The sequence below is a fragment of the Nuphar pumila genome, chromosome 6 (assembly GCF_984573655.1).
Source record: "Nuphar pumila chromosome 6, dmNupPumi1.hap1.1, whole genome shotgun sequence".
Classification (NCBI taxonomy): Eukaryota; Viridiplantae; Streptophyta; class Magnoliopsida; order Nymphaeales; family Nymphaeaceae; genus Nuphar; species Nuphar pumila.
In genome coordinates this window covers 100,350,018-100,370,886 of record NC_143254.1, presented here as the reverse complement: position 1 = coordinate 100,370,886, position 20,869 = coordinate 100,350,018, and the positions used below count along the sequence as shown (strand labels likewise).

The window sequence follows — 20,869 nt, the reverse complement described above, 5'->3', positions numbered from 1 at the left end:
CATAAGCTGATCCTGAAAAAAAAAAGGGGGGGGGGGATGCTGATTGAAATGAATACCCTCTAAAGTAGTGGCATTTTTTAAGACAGGTAAATGCTTTTAGAAGTAAGATTAAAATAGGTAAATGATTTAAGAAGTAATTTCCCAACGGCTATGAAAAAGTAATTATATCCACTTTTTAGGGTGTTGTGGTCATTTTGATCAGTTGATTGTTGCTAACATTATTATAAAGAGTTTAGTGGTAGATTAAACCTATATGTGTGTGTAAATGTATACGCATACTTCAACATCCAATGACTAGTTCCAACCTACCTCTTTTTCGGTCAATTCAATGTTAGCATGGTGCAAGTCAACTGTTGTGGCGTAGCGTAGCGATCCACCAAAAACTGAAGCTAGGCGTAAGCCTCATAATTTTTTTTCTTTAACTTTGAAAAAACTTTTAAAAATATCTACAAATACAACTAAATAATAGAAATGTTTTGTTTATAAAGTAACAATCAATAAGAAACAGAAAATTGCAAATAAATAATGAAATTAACATTTTTTCTTCTTCTTCTACAGAAAAATGCAAATATAAATAGTCTTCTTTCTTTTTTTCTTTTTTTCTTTTTTTCTTTTTTTCTTTTTTTCTTTTTTTCTTTTTTTCTTTTTTTCTTTTTTTCTTTTTTCTTTTTTTCCTTTTTTCCTTTTTTCCTTTTTTCTGTTTTTTCTTTTTTTCTTTCTTTTTCTTTCTTTCTTCCTTCCTTCCTTCTTTCCTTTTCTTTCTTTCTTTCTTTCTTTTTTTTTCCTTTCTTGTCTTTTATTTCTTTCTTTTCTTTCTTTTTTTTTCTTTGTTGCGCTATTTACCTGTGCCTCAAGGCGAGGCGCGCTATTTGCACCTTGAGGTGCGTTTTTGATAACTATGGATGATACCAACTTCATGGTTTTTAATTTCACCATTACCAGAAACTTCTAGGGTTTATGGATTAAATGATAAAAGTAGTTTGAGTGTGTTGCTTAACAATCACCATGAACAATTTGTTGAAGCATCATTAAAAACAGTAAGTAACAAAGCTCTGCCCATTTGTAAATCATGCCAGGATGAATAAGACCGGCAATTGCAACTATAGATTTGTAAATGGCTGGAACTACTCCCTCTTAGATGTTAGTATACAAACAAAAGAGATGAACAGAACTAGAATTATAACTCACCTAGAAGAGAAAGCTAGATAAGTTATACCTGATTGACGAATATGTCCCAGAAAAGTGGTGCAACTATAGCAGTTTGCCAATTGTGTATGTGCAGCACATCAGGCTGTTTTCTTGACTTCACTATGTAATCGAGAGAAGCACGTGAAAAATAGATGAATCTGAAACATTATTGCAAGGGCTTAGTAAGAACAGAACCAAGAGAAAGACAAGAAGAACAAACAATGAAGGCATGCATAGAAGAGTAAAATGCATTCTTACAAACACAAATAGCTACTTCAAAAAGCAAGAAACTGAACTTGGATCTTTTCCATGAGCGAAACTTTCAGCAAAATACCGACAGTGGCAAACACATAAAGAACAAAATAATTTCACAACAAGAATTTGGAAAGAAATGATGTAGTAGCATTACTTATCACTTGCTTAATAAAGGAACAGCAGAGATAGCAAGAAACTTGGCAACTCATCCTGCCTTAAAATATTTCCAAGTCCGCATTCTGGATATGTCAGGCCAACTCAATTGAGCCCCTAAGTGACTCATGCTTCTCAACAAATGGCTCAAGCAACCCCACTCAAGTTGTTCAAGTTGTTTCTTATCTTTGTATAATCTACGAGAATCAGCAAGTTGCTGACAGAGACATTCAGACAAGAAGTCCAGATAATTTGGTAGAAACTCATTGGAAGGCTTCCAAATTATTGTTTTCCCAAGCAAAACACAAATACCATCTCCAAAGTAACAAAAATGTGAAAGAAAACCATAAATATTTTGATAAAGAGAAGAAAGGATAGACCTGGATACCAAACAAGGTTCAAGTAATCCAGGTAAGTGTTCAAACAATTCTATGAGAATGACCATCCAAGTGTCTCAAGATTTGTTACAAGAGAAATATATAGTATGTATACAAGAGCCCTCTAACCAATTAGAGAAACAAGATAAGAAGTTTCAAAAGTATTTGAGAAGAGCTAAGGAGATGGTCATATTCAAGTCAAGCACAAGAATAAAAAAACCATTAAAGACATTATTGGCAATGAACAAATGAACAAATCTTAATACAATTGGTACATTAAGGAGGCTCACATATCAAACATCACATTGATAGATGGGCATCTTATGAGAAATTCCCACATGATCAAAAAATTTTCTTAATGAGGCCATGAAAGATTATGAGTCTACTGCATATGCTACAGCTACCAAAGATACGAGATGGGTGCACGCATGACTGAGAAGATAGAGGCAATGTTGTTAAAATTGGTCTGAATCAGCTGATTCAAATTGAATCACCCCAATGATGATTCAAAAGGGGCTGATTCACAAACCGATTCAATTGTTTTTTTAATATTTTTTAAGAAGGTTAAGAGAATTGTTCAATATTTTTTATTGTTTAATGACGTGTCATCTGATGGTAAAAAATTGTTGATTCACAAACAATTTGATTCAATTCGATTCTTAGGTCTTTTTAAGAAACCGATTCACCCAGTGAACTGATTTTAACAACATTGAATAGAGGTAGTCTATTATAACAAGACATGGAAAACTGTACCTAGACATAGAAACAACAATGCAGTTGGCCACAAATGGTGAAATCAAATATAAATATGATGGCAGCAATCTGTGATTAATGTTCCCTGAACTTTGGATTCCATTCACTTGATTTCTTCAATGCAATAAAAAAGAAATTGGCAACGAATTTCATAAACATATGCACAGACCGTTCCAAATCGTCAGGATAGCCATAAATAGCACCACGGGAGAAAAATGCAACATGGTTTTGGGGTTCAATGAAAGTTACTGGAATGCCACAGACAACCCTGCAGTTGCACATAAATTGAAAAAATCAGCAAGATATGTTATATAGGTTAAATGCAAAGACCACATGATCACGAGACTCATTTAGTTTAAAGCATGATAACCAATATTGGCACTAGTATTGCCTCAGCAGAAATATTCTGAGGAAAATATATTCAAAGTTAAAAGCAAAAAGTTTCAAAGCTCAAAATTTATTGATTTTTTTCAATAATGTAAAATTGTAAACTAATGAATTAAACTAAGCTGTTTTGAATTGGAGAAAAGGGAAAATATAATTGCATATTTGACATTTTATGATGCAGTGACAATTGCGGAAATTTCCAAAATCTCACCACGCATTTCCTTTAACACATTATTATAAAATTGTGAAAAGATAATGTGAGCTTTTTACTGCTTTAAATTGGATGTATCAAAATTTTGTTTTTATGCATGCTGCTATACAGTCCATTTCAAAAAGAACAACAACAAACTCAAAAAAAAAGTAAACAGCATCTCACCCTGTCCAAATTATGTTCTCATGCCAATGACCGCCAAAATAAGAATAAACTCCAGCTTCAATTTTGCGCAATGCATGCACCTCATCAAGGTTCAAGATTGAATATCTGATTATAATGAAGATACCATGAATTAGATTAGCTTAGCTCAGGGAAACACATGCTTCCAATAGAAGCATATGTTAAAATATCAACACAGCCCCAAAGAAAGTATTATGTTAAAATATCAACATATAAAGACAAGTTTACATACACATACATGTACATGTATATATGTCTATGTGTGTGAGTCACACACACACACAGAGGTTCCAAAACAGATTGTGCACTTGTTTCCTTCTTTTATTTTCTTTTTCTTTTACTTTTTCTTCTTTTTTTGTTTTACATACTTGGGCAATATGATCTCCACCAAGTTTCCCTTTCTTTGAAGTGCAAGAGATAACCCTGTTATGTACGATGCCAATGATCCAAAGGAAGCAATTGGTGTCATTTCTGTGCAAATGTGCACTATGTGTAAACCTTTCCTGCATTTCAAGGAGAACAGCAGACATGAGCATAGTGTATAATAAGAAGAAAGAAAATCCTTAAGAAACAAATGCATTCAGATATATAAAGCCAGCATAAGCACAATGAAATTACAGACTTTATTCCCACGTATATACCACTTCCTCACAACAAATCCTCTGAATTAGTTATCAGAAAGTATTATATACATGGAGATGAAGTCTGTAATTTCCAGATGCAAATAGCAAATTAAGATCAGCATACCTAAAATTGTCAAGTCTAGGTGAATCTTGTTAGAGATATCATGCAGTTTAACATAAGGGTACTTCCATTCAAGTTATGACATATCAATGACATTTGTGTTATTTCTCTTGTTAGCATCTACGACTGGGTGAATCTTGTTAGAGATATCACGCAGTTCAACATAAGGGTACTTCAGTTCAAGTTATATCAACGGCATTTGTGCTATTTCTCTTATATTTTGAAAATCCATCCATAATAGCATATTATTATAATACTTGCTGTTTGTAATGATTTTTGTAAGACACCCTGATTAAGGTATTACTTCAGTCATTCAACTTATGACATCATCAATGGCACTTTTGTTTTTTCTCGTGTTTTGGAATGCCAACCATAATAGCATATTATTGTAATACTTGCTGTTTGTAATGCTGTTTGTAAGCTTTGTCACATGGATACTCCATTTTGGCCCATGTATCGCATCCACTTATATACTAGTCATATTGACAACTTCATGATAATGGCTGTATCCCATATCTGCAGCCGTATCCATATGACAGTTTGCAAGGCACCCTGATTAAGGTATTCATACATTAATGAAGAGATTAAGGTGTGGCTTCAAACTAAGAGAATAAAGAGACTATATGTGACTGCCCCTTCTCATCTCAACTCTCTCACACAACCTCAAAGGTGGTACCAGATTTCATGACATGAGAAGGCCTAAGCTAACCCTCTTCCTATAGAGATGTATAAACAGAAGTATGTTATTCCTGGTAATAGTGGTTATCCATACAAAATCAAAGTAGCAATCACAATAAAAAAATATGCAAACATGTCCACACTGTTAAAGCATATAAAGGTGTGTGTCATGATAACTCTAAATATTGCTTGAATAACCATCAAACCTCACGAAATTGGGCTAGTTTCAAACCATATGGCGCATTAATGAAAAGGAATTTAGCAGATGATTATCCAAACAACATACTTAAAGTTAATACACCTCTTCATGAAATTCTCTATTGAGAATGTTGTGCCTTACTTTCATCTATTTGTATGAAAAATTAGAATAATCTGTCAATAAATCAAGATATAAAGAAATTTTCAACCTTACAAAAAATAGTTCAATATATTTACCTTCTGTTGCTCTCCAAAAAGTTACGAAGATTTGACAGTAACTCTTGATCATTTTTTTTTCTCGTATCATACAAAGCATCTATTACAACCAACTTGTTCTCCATTATGAACCTTCTCAAATCTGATGCTTCACCTGAGTCCACAATACCCGAAACGACCATTGAATCGATTCGGAGCATTAGTTCACTAAAAACCGGTGACTTGTCTGCCATGGAAATGAAACGCATGTTGTTCCCAGGAGAGTTGAATCCATCTAATAAAAAGAAACCATTAATCTCTTGACAAAGCAATGGCCTCAGTTCAACCATGAAATAGCTGAAAAAAAAATGTTCCCAAGTTTCAAAAAAGGAAAAAATTGAACAAAACACGGAATTCTTGGGTTTAGAGAATAAAAGCACCACTTATCTTGGGGCTGGTGGACATTTTCCTGATTAATGAGTACACAGGGGAACTGATACTTTTAGCTAAAAGGAGAGAAAAAGTGGGATCATCCTAATCCTAGTTAGCCTTATTTACCACGGTAGGAGTGGAAGTTTTCTCTCCATTTCTTTCCTCTTGCCAAAACCCTAGTCCAAAGTAATTGAAATTTTGTCATGCCCCATCCAGTCTGCAAAAGTAGCACAAAGGTGGCTGTGTGCTGTTGCTGCATTACTTGAGTTGGTGGAGCTCTTGCACACACCTCTAGTAGATGTTAACAAGTTAACCATGAACTTTTACCCTTTGCAAATTTCAAAACAATGTAGTGGCCCCTTAGTCCGTATATTAATTGTCACTACCAAATATAAGTAACTTAACAAAAAGAGTACGACATTCTGACAATTCTACTTTAAAAATATAAGGAACCTTAAAAATTTGCCTATGATATTTTACAATTCATGTAAGAGACCAACACAGCATTTTCAAACTTGCTGGGGGAAAATATAGATCTATGCATATAAGCCAAACTAATAGATTTTTCATTTTTGGTGCTCTATTAGCACCAGTCCTGCTTAGAGAAAAGAAGAAGGTTGCATCAAGTGGCAACTTGCCATATAATTTTTACCTTAGTAAAATGAGTTCTGAGAGAACTATCACTAATGCCAAAACATTTTTCTTAAGTAGGTGCTGCACTGAAACTTGATCGCAATAAGAAGCATACAAATATGCAGAACAAGGCACTACAAGAAAAATCCTACAGTGAAACACGGTCCTAGTGAAGTGCAGACGGCATCCAGATAAGCAAAATGCAACAGCAAAAACTGGCAATAGGGCATAGGATACAGAGTTCTCATATTCATATGACGAGTGTAAGAAAAGAATCTATCCAGAAGATACAAAAGCTAGTGCAGAAAATTTGTTCATTAACAAGAAATGGTGCTTAATTAGAGGCCACGTTGAGGAATGGAAGAAAAAATTTAGTTATACCTAATAAAAACAAAATGAAAAAGAGAAAACTAAAGATCCAGAAAATAGATTCCAGTTTACTATGTAAGAACAAAAAATTCAAGAAATGCAATAGTTGTGTTGCAAAATAAGGTTCTGGACATTCAAAGAACTAGGATTATTAGATTATCTTACATAAAGAGATCTCTAGCATTCTTAGTGCATATTACCACAAACAAGATTAAGTAGATGAGTTGGACAGGAACTTTGACAATTAATGAAAGTCGTACAGCATAGTCATAGGCGGACTTTTAAGTGAATGTATAAAATGGTGAAAAGCATACTTGAAAGAATACAAAAAGGATATGAACATAAAGATAGAAATGTGAAAATTACGAACACTATATCGTAGAAAAATGGACTTAGACACAAAATAGGTAGATGACAAGAACTAGCAACATTTAAGAATTGTAGGTTAAATACCAAGAAACTGCACTGCTATGTGACGCAAAATATTAATTCTATAAGCATATTGATAAATAGATGATAAGAAGAGAAACCAAGAAAGGCCCAATGATTCGGTGGTGGGACCTTAAAGGTGATAAAGTAGAATATTTGAGAAAATTACTCAAGATATGCAGCAATTTTCTATATAGAATGACACTGGTCATGAACTTGAAAATGTGGCCACGAGACATGATCAAGTGACCCAACAAGCATAATGAACCTCAAGAACAATATCAAAAAACTGCTTTTCCGCCAATGCTAAACAAGCAACAATTTCTTGAAACGAATCATAGTAGCATCCAAGCCACAACCACTATCTCATAAACGGTCACAACTTCGGATGCAAAAACTGGAAGCCGGACTTACCTGCCTCCAACTCTTTTACTCTAGCACTAAGCGACTCGTTTTTCTTCTTAATACCGTTCAGCTCTTCCTCGGCCTTAAGACGCAGCTTGTTCAGGTACAATATGTCTACAAAACAAAAACAAAATATCAACACATAATAGAACAATATTGATAACAGATACTGAAAACTAGATTCCTCTTACTCTGCTGAGCATCCTTGAAGAGCTTCCATATGTCGGAACTCTTCGATTCGAATTCTCCGCTTTTCGGCGCAACAGATTCCTTCTAAAATCCGGAATTCAAAACAGTTAACGAAAAAATCGAACCCAAAAAGGAGGGGGGGGGGGGGGGAGAAGATGGTGATATCGTGCTTACCGCGGTTGTGCGATCGTCATTGCCTTCGATTCTGACATGGACAATGATGCAAGATTCAGTTAGGGATTTAGAACATGGGGGGAGGAGAAAAAAGTGCGGAAAGAGATAGTCTGATACAAGAAATCGATCAATGAGAATGAAAAAGAAGAAGTTGGGCTCTTACTTTGCGAAGCAGAATGCGCGAGATTTGAGCACTCCCCTGTTGGTTTCCCAAACAGAGAAGGTCCGAGAAGGAGAGGTGATGCAGGGGGTAAGTAGAACCCCCATTAACGCTGAGTTGCAACGTCAGGCAGAGGCGAAGAGACCGCGCGCGCACAGAGCGAGAGGGTTGTGTGTGCGCGAGTTATGCGGAGGATGAAGGACAGCGTTGGAATCACGGGAGGCGCGAGGTGATGACGTCAGCTGCGAGGGGCGGTTTGGTTGTCTTGGCGTTTTTGACGAACCCCGTCTTACTTAGCGACACCCTATCGATTACGAGGGTAGAACGGGTGCAATGTGATTGTACACCTACTATGTGCTGTTGCACCTGATCACCCACCATCTGACGGATCAGGTGTAACTGCTGCGGTTGAGAATGCACAGAGAAAATATAAGGATAGAAAGAACCAGTAATTGGGGAGACATCCTCAATTACCGGACTCGAGGATAATGTCATTTTGAAGAGCACGAGATTGATAGCAACCTGACCTAACATAAAGTTAAAATTGGATATAGATATCCCTGTTAGATAAATGGGTATGCTGATCCACATAGGTGTATGAAAAATAAGGGTTAGGAGCCAGGAGAATTTAGTCTTTTGCAAATAAAAAGGTCAATAAAGGCAATTTAGAGCATATACAAAGGCAAAAAAAGCACATTTACATGCCTATCGTGTTCTCAGGGGCATATGGGTCCTTCTTCTGGGATGGCATCACTTTAGGGGTAAAATAGGGAAAAAAATCTATGAGATAAGGATAGCCAGCTTGGGTCCTTTATTTTTTGTTAAAGTTGTCTTCTCGTAGAGGCAAAAACATCTATTGAAGAAACAGGGCAATGAAAAAATTAGGTATTGGGTGATTTGTACTCTTATGGAGTACAAAAGAGACTTGACATGTATATAGAAATGGAACCTACTATGTAGTTAAGAGTATAGGTGGCTGACATATTTCACTAAAAAATGTAGCATCAATTTGCATAAGTCGAGAATGCTATATTAAAATAAGAAGCAACAAGCATATACAATGACAGGAAGAAAAGATGTTGCTTTAAGAAAGGTTGAAGAAGTAATGTTCAAAATCTTGTTTCACATCCAAAAAGTAGTGAAAAAGTGCAAGGAGTCATTAACATCTGAATCTTTAGTAATTACTAACATGCATGCTCGGCTGGAGGAAGCATGAAACATAACCACCTACAATTATGAGATGGAGGGGGAAATGTGAACATTGTGAGGATGGAAAGGGCAAAGAAGGAATCTCATAAAGAAAATAGTGGTAAGACTGATGAGAAGGAGATTGTGGAGTAAATAGAAGAACTGCCTCTAGAAAATGAAGAGGCTGATGAGAGGAAAAAGAAGGAACCTCATCAAATTGAGAAGTCGAAGGGTGAGGTGGGGAGTGAGGGTGTGGTCGGTCAAAGAGTAGAGTATGTTTTCCATTAAAAGGATAAGGTTGAGGTGGACAAGGTGAAGCATCCTTAAGGGGTTGAGGTGGAGAGGGTGGAAAAAGATCCTAAAGGGGGCTAAGATGAAGAGGGCAGAGAAGGATTAGGTGGAAGGTCATCTCTTAGAGGAGGAAGTGCATGCTCTAAGGAAAAGGTCATAGCGACAAAGCAGGTTTAGTACTCGTGGACATGTACTTCCTTAATTTGTTAGTGTATGCATTATATTTTTAATAAGTTTGCAATCAATTTCAATGTTATAGTCAATTATTGATTAAATTGTCATATATGTATGTGTGAAACATGCTTGTAAGATAACTAGTTTGAATGTTAAAATTCAATGATTAAATTATAATATAGGTCTGTGAAACATGTTTGTATGATAATGAATTTAAATATTGTAATTCAGTGATTAAATTGTGATACATGTTTGTAAGATAACAATTTGAATATCATAATTCAATGAATAAATTGTGATGCATGTGTATATATGTGAAGTGTCTTTGTAAGATAACCAGTTTGAATATTCCAAATCAATGATTACATTATAATATATGTGTGCAATTATAAAACATATTTGTAAGATAACTAGTTTGAATATTGCAATTCAATGATTAAATTGTGATGTGTGTATATCCAATATCCAACCTGGTTATTGTACAAGCACACACATATACACACATCACAATATTGCAATTCATAGATGAATCAATCACATCTATTAAAATAAATCAATTTGAGTGTTATATTAAATAATTAAATTATGATATGTGATTGATTTCATGCAAATTTTATTATAATTATAGAATATGCAACCACTAAACGCAAATGATTCAATGAGCGTTATGTATTGGTTATACTAGTTCCAAGCATATAAATGATTTTTAACACTATCGAAGAATAATGATGACTAACTAGATTTAATGCACTTATGGCGATTCTTGAAGGTTTCACCATGAAACATTATTCATAGTCTCATAGATTTTATGATACATATGTAGAATCCAACAACAAATATGTTTTAGTTCTCAAAAATTGAGATGGCCATCACCTTGAAAGACGCAACATACATCACATGATTGAAGTGCCATAGAGAGCTAGTGAATGCACATTGGTATATGGATTTCAAGTATCAATGTCAAGTTTATTAGGAGCACATGTATACAAGTTTAAGTCATATGAAGAATGAAAGAAAAAGTTCATCGGCATGTTGTTTTTGTTGGAGGTATGAATATTGATTCACTAATTTGATTAGATTTATATGAAAATATGATTTTGTTATCTCTATATACCGGTTTATGTATTAATTCATGTATAGATCTTTGTAGGTTTGGATACAAGATCACATATCCATTGAAAGACTCCTTAGATGTCATCAAGTCCTAGGTTTTCATGTATTGTTATGTAAAGTAGGTCAAACAAAGAAAAAAACTTAAATAAAGAGGAAAATAAAGAGGGAATTAATGGAAGATTGATAAGGGTTCTTTGCAATATAAAGTTTTATGTGTTGACCGAAGCACTTGTAACTATACGTGAAAGAAATTATATTTTTATAAATAATTCAATATAGAATTCTGACCATGAATGAAACTTTATTATGTAGGTAATGTAGTGCCCATGCGAAAAAAATTGTTGATGATAAATAGGATATGGTTGTCTATGCCACAAATATTGCGAAGGATATTTAGTTGTACAACATAAATGCAGTTGATGCCAAATGGTCAGTCGAGTGGTCTGATAGTTTCACTATACTCAACCACAACCTCGTGACCCTTCTTGTGTTAGCATAAGTATCTCGTACTATTTGAAGGATTAGTCGAATGTGTAATATCTTTTGTTTCTACACTTAGTTATATTCAGAGACTATTGAAATTTTGGCTAAGTGTTATAGAAATATAGGTAGAACCCTTGGTATTAGGATGTGATATTTGAGTTTGGGCTTGGCTCAGGTCTCATCAGCAAGATCTAATTGATCCAATTAAAAGGTTATAAAAACTTTTATTTTCAACCTTTAAAACCAAGCAAAATTCGAGTTAAATTCAAGCAAAAATTTAAATATATATCATTAGATGCGCCTCAAAATTTTGAGTTCAATGGTAGTTGATTTTTTTGAATTTGGGTTACGGTTGACTCGAAAATCGTATTTTTTTCAAAAAAGGCCTGTCTCGATGGAACCGAGATTGGGTTGGATCAGACTAGATCCAATCCATATAATCTAAGTTAATATGGATCTGGACTCAGTCCAAGACCCATATTAACTAGGAGCTGGTCCAACTTAGGATCCATATGGATTTTGGACATGGATGTAGACCTTGGATCTGAATCCCTATCCAAAATCCAAATCCAACGAAATTAAAGTTGTAAAATCAGTATAAAAATTTAAACTGGAGACATTCAATGTTAAAAAGACTCCGAGAGTGATAAGGCACTCTCTAATTTTTTTTGGATAATTATTAATTAATTAATTTAATATTAAAATTAATAAATTCCAAAAATTATTGGACGAGCGCAACTAGAGTTTCTAGAGAGGGCGCCACCCTCTAGAATAGTCCATGGTTGCCATGAGATAAAAATAAATAAAAAGAAAGTAAGTTAACAAATAAGATAACAAAGGAAAAAGGAAAGAGTTGGAAAAGTAAAAAAAAAATCTAGAGAGATTAGGAAAAAGAGTTCGAGATAGACTCTCATATGAGAAGCTCTATCTCTAACCCACAATAGAACTCCTTGGGGGTAGGGGCACTCTCTAGCGGCATCTCCCCATTATAAAAACTTAAAAAAAAAGAAAGAAAGAAAGAGAGAAAGAGGAAAAGAATTAGAGAGGAGGAGGAAAAGAGAAAAGAAGGAAAATAAAAAGATGCAGAGAAAGGAGGAGATCCACCTTCTTCTCTAGGCATTCAACAATTTTTTTCGGTATTTCTCGATTTCTAAACAAAGTATGGATTTTTTTATTTAAATGGGGAAAAGGAGCCTAAATCGAATTTAGGTGATGTTTTTGAAGGAATTCATAAAATCTGATTTGGTTTCCTATGCTTGAGTTATGAAAAATTGGTATAATCATAGCTATTTATGTGTATTTCAAATTTAGAATTTATTACATGGTATGAGCATACTTTATATTTGATCGACACACACACACAAATCGTGTATGCGGCAACATCCTATATATATATATATATATATATATATATATATATATATATATATATATATATATATATATATGAGAATGTTGGATAGTTTCATAAACTGTTATAGCCCAGCCGATCGACAGTCGGCTAGACAACTTTAAAATCTATTAAGCCTAGTCGATAATCTATCAAGCCTTGCCGATGGCACCGACTGGGTAGATTAAAAAAAAAGTGAGATTCTGATTAAGCCCAGTTGAACTACAGATCGGTTGGGCAAATCTTAATGATAATAGGCCCAGCCGACTACATCGGCTGGGCAGCTGCATAAACTGCCAAAGCCTAGCTGATTGTATCATTTGGGCCGAATCAGAATCCGATTATTAAAAAAGACTGGTACAATGTGGGCACTATATATTGTTTTATGATACAACCTCAGCTGAACTACTGGTCAGTTGACTAATGATTTCCTGAAAAAGCCCAGCCAACTGCAGGTCGGTTGGGCAGTGTTATGTGTTGGTAAAGCTCCACCCGACTTGCAGCTCGGTTATGCAGTTTCAAATAAAATAAAAACTGGGCAGTCTTTATGCCCTACTGAACCTAGCTGGCCTGTTGTTCAGCTAGGCAGGTTCAAAAACATTTATGGGCAGTTTCAAAAGAAAATAGAGAGGGTATCTATGTATACATACCCGTGTTGGATTTGCAGATTTGTATATATTCATACAAGTTAAATATGCTAACTTGTATGTTTATGTATGTTCATGATTTAATACTCATGTTTATGCATGTAAATGTCCAGAATTTAATATGTCAAATACTCATGGTTATGTCCAAATTTACATATGCCAAATGCTCATGTTTATGTCCAGATTTGCATATGTTAAAAGTTCAGACTTTATACATGTTTAATGCATAGATTTATACATGTGTAATATGCAGATTTGTGTGTATGTTCATGTCTAGTTTATGCATGTTATGACTTGACTGTTATGCATGTTTTCAGATGAGCATTGGAATATTTTCATGTGACTACCAGTGTTGTCTCGCGTGCGGCCAACATGACTTTAACTTGGTAAGGACGTGTTGTACCCCGAGCTTGCCCGAAATGGTAGAAATAGTCGTTGATTTCACATGCTTATGAAATTTAATATGTTTTTTTACGTATATATGTTGTAATGAAACGTGAATTCTGAAATTTTTATTGTTGTTGCACTAGCATGATCACATGCATGTTTGCATATTATGCATGAGATAAACCATGAAAATAAAGATGTATTATGCAAGTATGTGTTCATATGCATGTGTGATTTATTTGTTCATATATATTCAAATCGAGTGTTAATTAATATGCATTTGTAGACATGTTTGGATAATTGTGTGATCACATGTTCACTGTGATTTTTGCATAAAGTGCATCAATTGTCAAATGCGAACCACTAAATGCTATGTGGGTCACGAGCATGTGTTGCTCTATTTTTTGTTATATGCATCGCAAAAATCAATTTGATATTTATTGAATTTTTAAATTAATTGCATTGTTCCATATTGTAACGGATAGACATTGCCGCAAAAGGGATAGACATAGGATAGATCCTAGAATTAAGTGGTGGGCACTGAAAGGAGCTAAACAAGGAATGTTTGTAGAGCAGGTAGTTAAGGAAGTTGATTGGTGTCTCGAGGAGGATTCAGAATCAATGTGGAATAAGATAGCGGGTGGTATGAGAAAAGTAGCTAAGGAGGTATTGGGTGAGTCTAAAGGCGGTGCACTACTAGGTAAGGATACATCATGGTGGAACGAGGATGTCAAATTAGCTATTAAGGTTAAAAGAGAGTGTTATAGAAATCTAAGTAAGAGTCGTGATAATGAGAATTTGGAGAAGTATATGATAGCAAAGAAGGAAGCTAAAAAAGTTGTTCGAAACGCGAGGGCTAAGGTATATAAGGAGGTTTATGACAAGTTGGATACCAAAGAAGGCGAGAAGGATATTTATAGGCTTGCAAAGATGAGAGATAGGAAATCGAAGGATTTGGGTATGGTTAGATGTATCAAAGATGAAACGCAAAGGGTTTTAGTCAAAGATGAGGAGATTAAGGAGAGATGGAAAGATTATTTTGATAAGCTATTTAATGATAGTCATGCTCAAGATTTTGGAGACTTCTCCATTCCTTTTCATGAGATAAATCGTGACTTCATGCGCAAGATTCAAAAGAAAGAAATTGCAGAGGATTTGAAGAAAATGAAATCAAGAAGGGCAGTTGGCCCAGATGGTATACCTATCGAGGCTTGGAAATGCTTGGGAGAGAAAGGTTTAGAATGGTTGACAAATCTTTTTAACTTGATTTGGCGAACAAATAAGATGCCTAATGAGTGGAGGAAGAGTACTTTGGTGCCTTTATATAAGAATAAGGGTGATATACAAGATTGCACAAACTATCGTGGTATAAAATTCATGAGTCATACTATGAAACTTTGGGAGAGGGTGATTGAGTCTAGGTTGAGGAAGGTTGTCATGATATCGGAGAATCAATTTGGTTTTATGCCTGGAAGATCAACTATGGAAGCTATACATCTTCTTAGACAACTTATTGAAAGATATAGAGAGAGGAACAAAGATTTGCATATGGTTTTTATTGATTTAGAGAAGGCATACGATAGAGTACCTAGGGACATTCTCTGGTGGACAATGATGAAGAAAGGTGTTTCTCTCAAGTACATTAGTATAATTAAAGATATGTATGAAGGAGTAGTAACCAATGTCCGCACTTGTGGAGGGGTGACAACCAATTTTCCGATAACGGTTGGGTTACATCAAGGATCTGCTTTAAGCCCTTTCCTATTTGCGATAGTGATGGATGAGCTTACGAGATCAATTCAAGAAAATGTACCGTGGTGTATGTTGTTTGCTGATGATATTGTTTTGATTGATGAGTCTAGAGCTGGGGTTAATGCTAAGTTAGAATTATGGAGACCGACATTGGAAGCTAGAGGTTTTAAGTTGAGTAAGAGTAAGACTGAATATATGAAATGTCGGTTTAGTAAGCAACGAAGTAGTGATGGGAGTGTAGTGAAGCTTGGTGAGCAAGATATACCGGTGAATGATTATTTCAAATATTTGGGATCCATCATTCAAAAGTATGGAGAAATTGATGGGGATGTAAATCATAGGATAAAGGTTGGGTGGATGAAATGGAAAAGTGCTACTGGAGTGCTGTGCGATCGTAGAATCCCATTGGGGTTCAAGGGAAAGTTTTATAGGACGACTATTAGACCCGCTTTACTATATAGTACGGAATGTTGGGCTGCCAAAAGACATCATATTCAAAAAATGAGTGTAGCTGAGATGCGGATGCTTAGATGGATGTGTGGAAATACAATAAAAGATAAGATTCGGAACGAGGAGATACGTAAGAAGGTAGGTGTTGCACCCATTGAAAATAAGATGCGAGAGAATCGTTTATGGTGGTTTGGACATATTCGGCGAAGGCCTAATGATGCTCCAGTTAGAAGGTTGGAGAAATGGGAAAATATATTAGTTAAAAGAGGTCGGGGTAGGCCTAGGAAGACTTGGATGGAGATGATAGGAAAGGATATGAATGCTTTGAACCTCACCGAGGACATGGCGTTGGATAGAAATGATTGGAGGAAAAGGATTCATGTGGAAGACCCAAAATGAATTTCTTTTTTGGTTCATATCGCTGACCCCAATTGTTTTGGGATGAAGGCGTAGTTGTTGTTGTTGTTTGTTGTTGTTCCATATTGTAACGGTCTAAGGTCCCGTGTTGTGTTTTGCATATTGAATTGCAAAACAAATGTTATTGTTGTGTTTTGCATGTTGATTTGCAAAATGAATATTCATGTTGGATTTTGCATGTTGATTTACAAAATGAATATTGTGAAATGAATATTCTTTTGATAAAAAGATAAAAAAAGAAAAACAGTGTAATTAATACTTATTCATGAATGCTCTTTCTACAGTGTGAGAATTCTGAACTTTGGTTTTGAGGAACCGTGAGGATACTAAAACTCTGTGTGCGATTGTGCTCTTAAACCCAACTAAGTGGTTCACCTCCCGACCATGATTTTAGGGAGATTCTGTCACTTTGCTTGGAGGTGATGTGTAAACACAACTGTTGTTATTGATATACCAAGAAAGTGACATTAATGGATGCTGATTTTCCTAGTGTCCTCATACTAGATGTTGAATTCTAATATTCTGATATATGATGTTGATTCCTGATATCGATCGAGGGCTAAATGTGGAACCTAATAATAAAATACAAATTGTATTAAGCTACAACTATGAACCTAACTTGAACTTCGGGAATGTATTGTTCTCATTTTGAGTATCTGTAGGTTTTAATGAAAAGTGAAATAAAAAATTATGTACATTTAATAGGAACATACATACAAAAGAAAACTTTGATAATAAGATAATAAGTTACTCATGCATGTACATCGATATCATGTATGTTTTCTGTTATGCATTTGATCATGTATTTTTACCTGTTCTTTTACATATGATATATTGTTGTTCCATGATAGTTGCTCTCTAATATAAGAATGGTTATTTAAATATTGGCATTATTGTAGTTGTATTCCTCTAAAAAGGTTGCATGAATTTGATTTATGTTCTTCTTGCTTATTTGAATTATTAGAGAAATTCGTACGCAGGATCTATTATTCTGACATCATATATTATATGTTTTTCACAGCCTCTGAAGCCCAGTGATGAGACCAGCTACTATAGGGAGCTACAAGGACTACGTGATTGCTTTAACATTTTATTTTGATATTGAGTGACTTTATTTGATATTCATTTGCTTATTTTTTCCAAACTTTAATTATTAATGAATAAAGATATTTGGTTTGGTTGATGGTTAGTATAAGATCCCTTGTGACGTGGATTGTAGTTATGTCTGTATGGCCCCGGGTCTCTGGGTTTCTTTTCACAATTGTTTAAAAGAAAAAAATTGACTTTTCAACGAGTATGAGTTGAGGTCGTTACAGAACGATACTATTACGTAGCATATATTCGCCAAGAGAATGTAGCTGCTCACAACGAGCAATTGCTAAGTAGTTTTAACACCAGGAGGGACAGTGAGATGGTAATGTACTTATATATATATATATATATATATATATATATATATATATACTTTGATTTTTTCATGCATGTATTGATTACCAATTAACTTTGTCTAAAATTACTTTTATTAAAAATTTATTATCTCGTATATATATACTTTGATGGCGATGATGATGATGGTGGTGGTACGATAAGTCTCATAAATTGAGTTTTGTTATTTCAATGTATAAGAGAATCTCAGTTTCGCTAGCAAAAAACATGTTTCGTTGAAACTTTTGAGTTTTACTAGATCATGTTTTAATGGAACGGTAAAATCGTCATAAATACCCTCAAAATCAGCAAAATTTGAGTTCATGAGATCCAAGACATCATCTAGCTACATTGTGAAATACCATTATTCTCATGGGTAGTAAGGTTATTTTTTGGCATTATATTTAGATAAGATATATTCTTGTTAACTAAACTAATATCTTATTATATATTATCTATATAATACAATTTTTTTGCATGTTATTATGTAATATAGTAACAAACAATTTTGAAATACATATCTAAAGTTTAGGCAATAATAAAAACATGCACGCACTAAGTTTTGAATTTCACTAAAATTATACCTAAAATTTTACTAAGTTAATAGAAAACCTGTTTCTGCCAGTTTAATTTGCGCCATCACTAAATCAAGTTGAGTTAATAGGATAAAGTCACTGATTTACCCTCAAATCAAGTTTTGTTATTCCAAAAAAAAGTTAGAAAATACACCGGCAGTTTTGTGATAATAAAAAATAGCACACCTTTATCAGGAATTTTGACGGAAGCATTTCACACTGGACTCTTTTAATTAACCATGGAAAAGTTTAGGTGTTCTTTTGACAATATAAAAAACTTAGGTGCCTTTTGTAGGTCTCACCCCAGGTTGTTTTTGAAAATTTCCATACATTGATAATTTTTTTTTGAGAGAAACACTATATTGATATATAATGTAGTCAATGTATTACGTATTAGTACAATAGTAAGATGTAAAATATTATTATAGTAATTATAATATATGACAATATTAGAGACATAAATATTACATGTTACTAATTAACTATTAGCTGTTGTTTAAATACTATTTTAGTGTACTTTATGGTATTATTGGAGTTAGTTAAATAGATATACTCGTATCCAAGTTGCGACCAAGTTTAACCACATATATTTTATTCATATCCATAACTATTACCATTGATTAAAATGCAAAGTATTATTATGTATTAATTAGATATTGCTTTATTAATACATAATTAGCTTATATAATAATATTAGGTAGTATTTTTAAATATTATTACCTTGCATATTAATATACGATAATATATTATTGTAAAATGTAGTCAATATATTACATCTCATTCTAATATCATATTTTACAATGAACATATATATTATTAATATATATTTATGATTTTGTTATATATAATAATAATACCACATGTTTTTTTCAGACTGATGCTCTGAAGAAGCAACTCTATTGATCAGGTACTGAAGTTGTGGACCTATCCAATGCGTTCAGGTTAAATTTGTAGTAGTATAAAATGGTGGGGTTTATATATTAGTGGTGACCTTGAGTTTGGGTAGAAAACGACTCGGGGAGGGTGTACCTTCCAGACCCAAACTAGACCCCAGGTCTATTAAGATGTAGTCTGATTGGATTGGTGTAACTGGTTTGGAGTGATCAACCCCAAGGCGAAACCTGGTGAAGGCACATTAATTGAGACTTGAGAGAGAGAGAGGAACGTAGGGGTGTGAACTTGTTGGGTTTGGTTCGGACCAGGTCTGATCAAACCCAGATTAAACTTGAGATGCTTGTTCCAAGTCCATGTATAGGTTCAATAGGACCCACCATAAGAGAAACCATAGTCGAATCCTGTAAGGATTACATGAACCAAACCTAGTAAAAAAATACTTTTTTTTACATTGAAAATTTCTGGATCTTACTTAAAACTTGGATCAAGCCTCGATCTAGTACAAAATTTTACAAACCATACTCGGCTCCATATATTAATCAGACCCTCTGAGTTTGACCTATACTCTAATTGGACCTCCTTATTTATCACCAAACCCTGACCCTATAAGGTATGGTACAAGTCGGGTCAAGGTCCAATCAAATACACCACATGCTAAACCGTACCAAGATCCTATGTGAATTACATTAAAAAATAATAAAAAAATCATATTATACGATAACAATGATGTGTTTCCTTAAAAAACTTATATTTTTTTAAAACCTGCTCAATGTTCAAAATCGCAAATGTTCATTATTAAAAGGACCATTTTAACCTTCACATGGGTGAATTTTCTCCCAAATATGTCCAAGTATTGCATTCAAGATCTGTGACATACTTTGCCTCTACTTTTTTGACAAAAAAACTGAAGGATTATAGAAAAACATAGAAAAGAATAAAAAAACTAGACATAAATATATTTTCAACAACACATGATTCACTGCAAAACTATGAATGGGCATTGCGATATAGCTCAACTACGTCCCTAAAACAAAAGATGAACATGTGTGGTCACACCAATCTCGATTATCCTATGCTATTTTTTAGATACGCCGAAAATAATAAAAAGGATAAAGACAAATTAAGGTGTTATCTTTCCAACATCACCATGATCACCTTGAACTGATGATTTGATGGGAAGACACTGAAAGATAGAGTCTTTAATTATTCCAATATACATAGCATGTTTTTTTTCTGGTTTTGAAACTAAAAAATGAGAACCCTAGAAGGGTTTTCAGTTATGACTCTAACAAAGAAAGTTACAAGCTTATGTCTTAACTTTTAAACGATAATAAAAACGCAGATTTTCTCCTAAATATGAGAATTTCTTTCCAAATATGTGAATTTTCTCTCAAATATATGTATTTTCTCCTAAATGTGTTCTTCCACCAAAATATGTGAATTTTCTTCTAAATATGTGGTTTTCTTTTGAAATATATGAATTTTTTCTTAGATATTTAAAATTTTCTTAGATATTTGAGAGAAAAACCATATATTTAGAAGGAAATTCACATATTTGGGAGTAAATTTT

The 20,869-nt window shown here is 34.0% G+C and overlaps 1 protein-coding gene across 4 annotated transcripts in view; it reads right to left on the bottom strand.

The window, feature by feature from the left end:
• LOC149835407 (UDP-Glycosyltransferase superfamily protein) overlaps positions 1-8,382 on the bottom strand; it is a 53,507-nt gene extending 45,125 nt beyond the window's left edge. The window contains exons 1-9 of one of the 4 annotated variants that reach the window (XM_090008478.1): positions 8,117-8,382; positions 7,954-7,984; positions 7,782-7,863; positions 7,600-7,704; positions 5,365-5,617; positions 3,876-4,010; positions 3,490-3,594; positions 2,896-2,994; positions 1,217-1,346 (exon numbers count right to left, since the gene is read on the bottom strand). In XM_090008478.1, coding sequence (XP_089864604.1) covers positions 1,217-1,346; positions 2,896-2,994; positions 3,490-3,594; positions 3,876-4,010; positions 5,365-5,617; positions 7,600-7,704; positions 7,782-7,863; positions 7,954-7,984; positions 8,117-8,220 — 1,044 coding nt within the window. In that variant the 5' untranslated portion in view covers positions 8,221-8,382. The remainder of the gene's footprint in view (positions 1-1,216; positions 1,347-2,895; positions 2,995-3,489; positions 3,595-3,875; positions 4,011-5,364; positions 5,618-7,599; positions 7,705-7,781; positions 7,864-7,953; positions 7,985-8,116) is intronic. The other 3 variants (XM_090008479.1, XM_090008480.1, XM_090008481.1) reach the window with 3 other exon arrangements.
• Between the last annotated feature and the right edge of the window lie 12,487 nt (positions 8,383-20,869).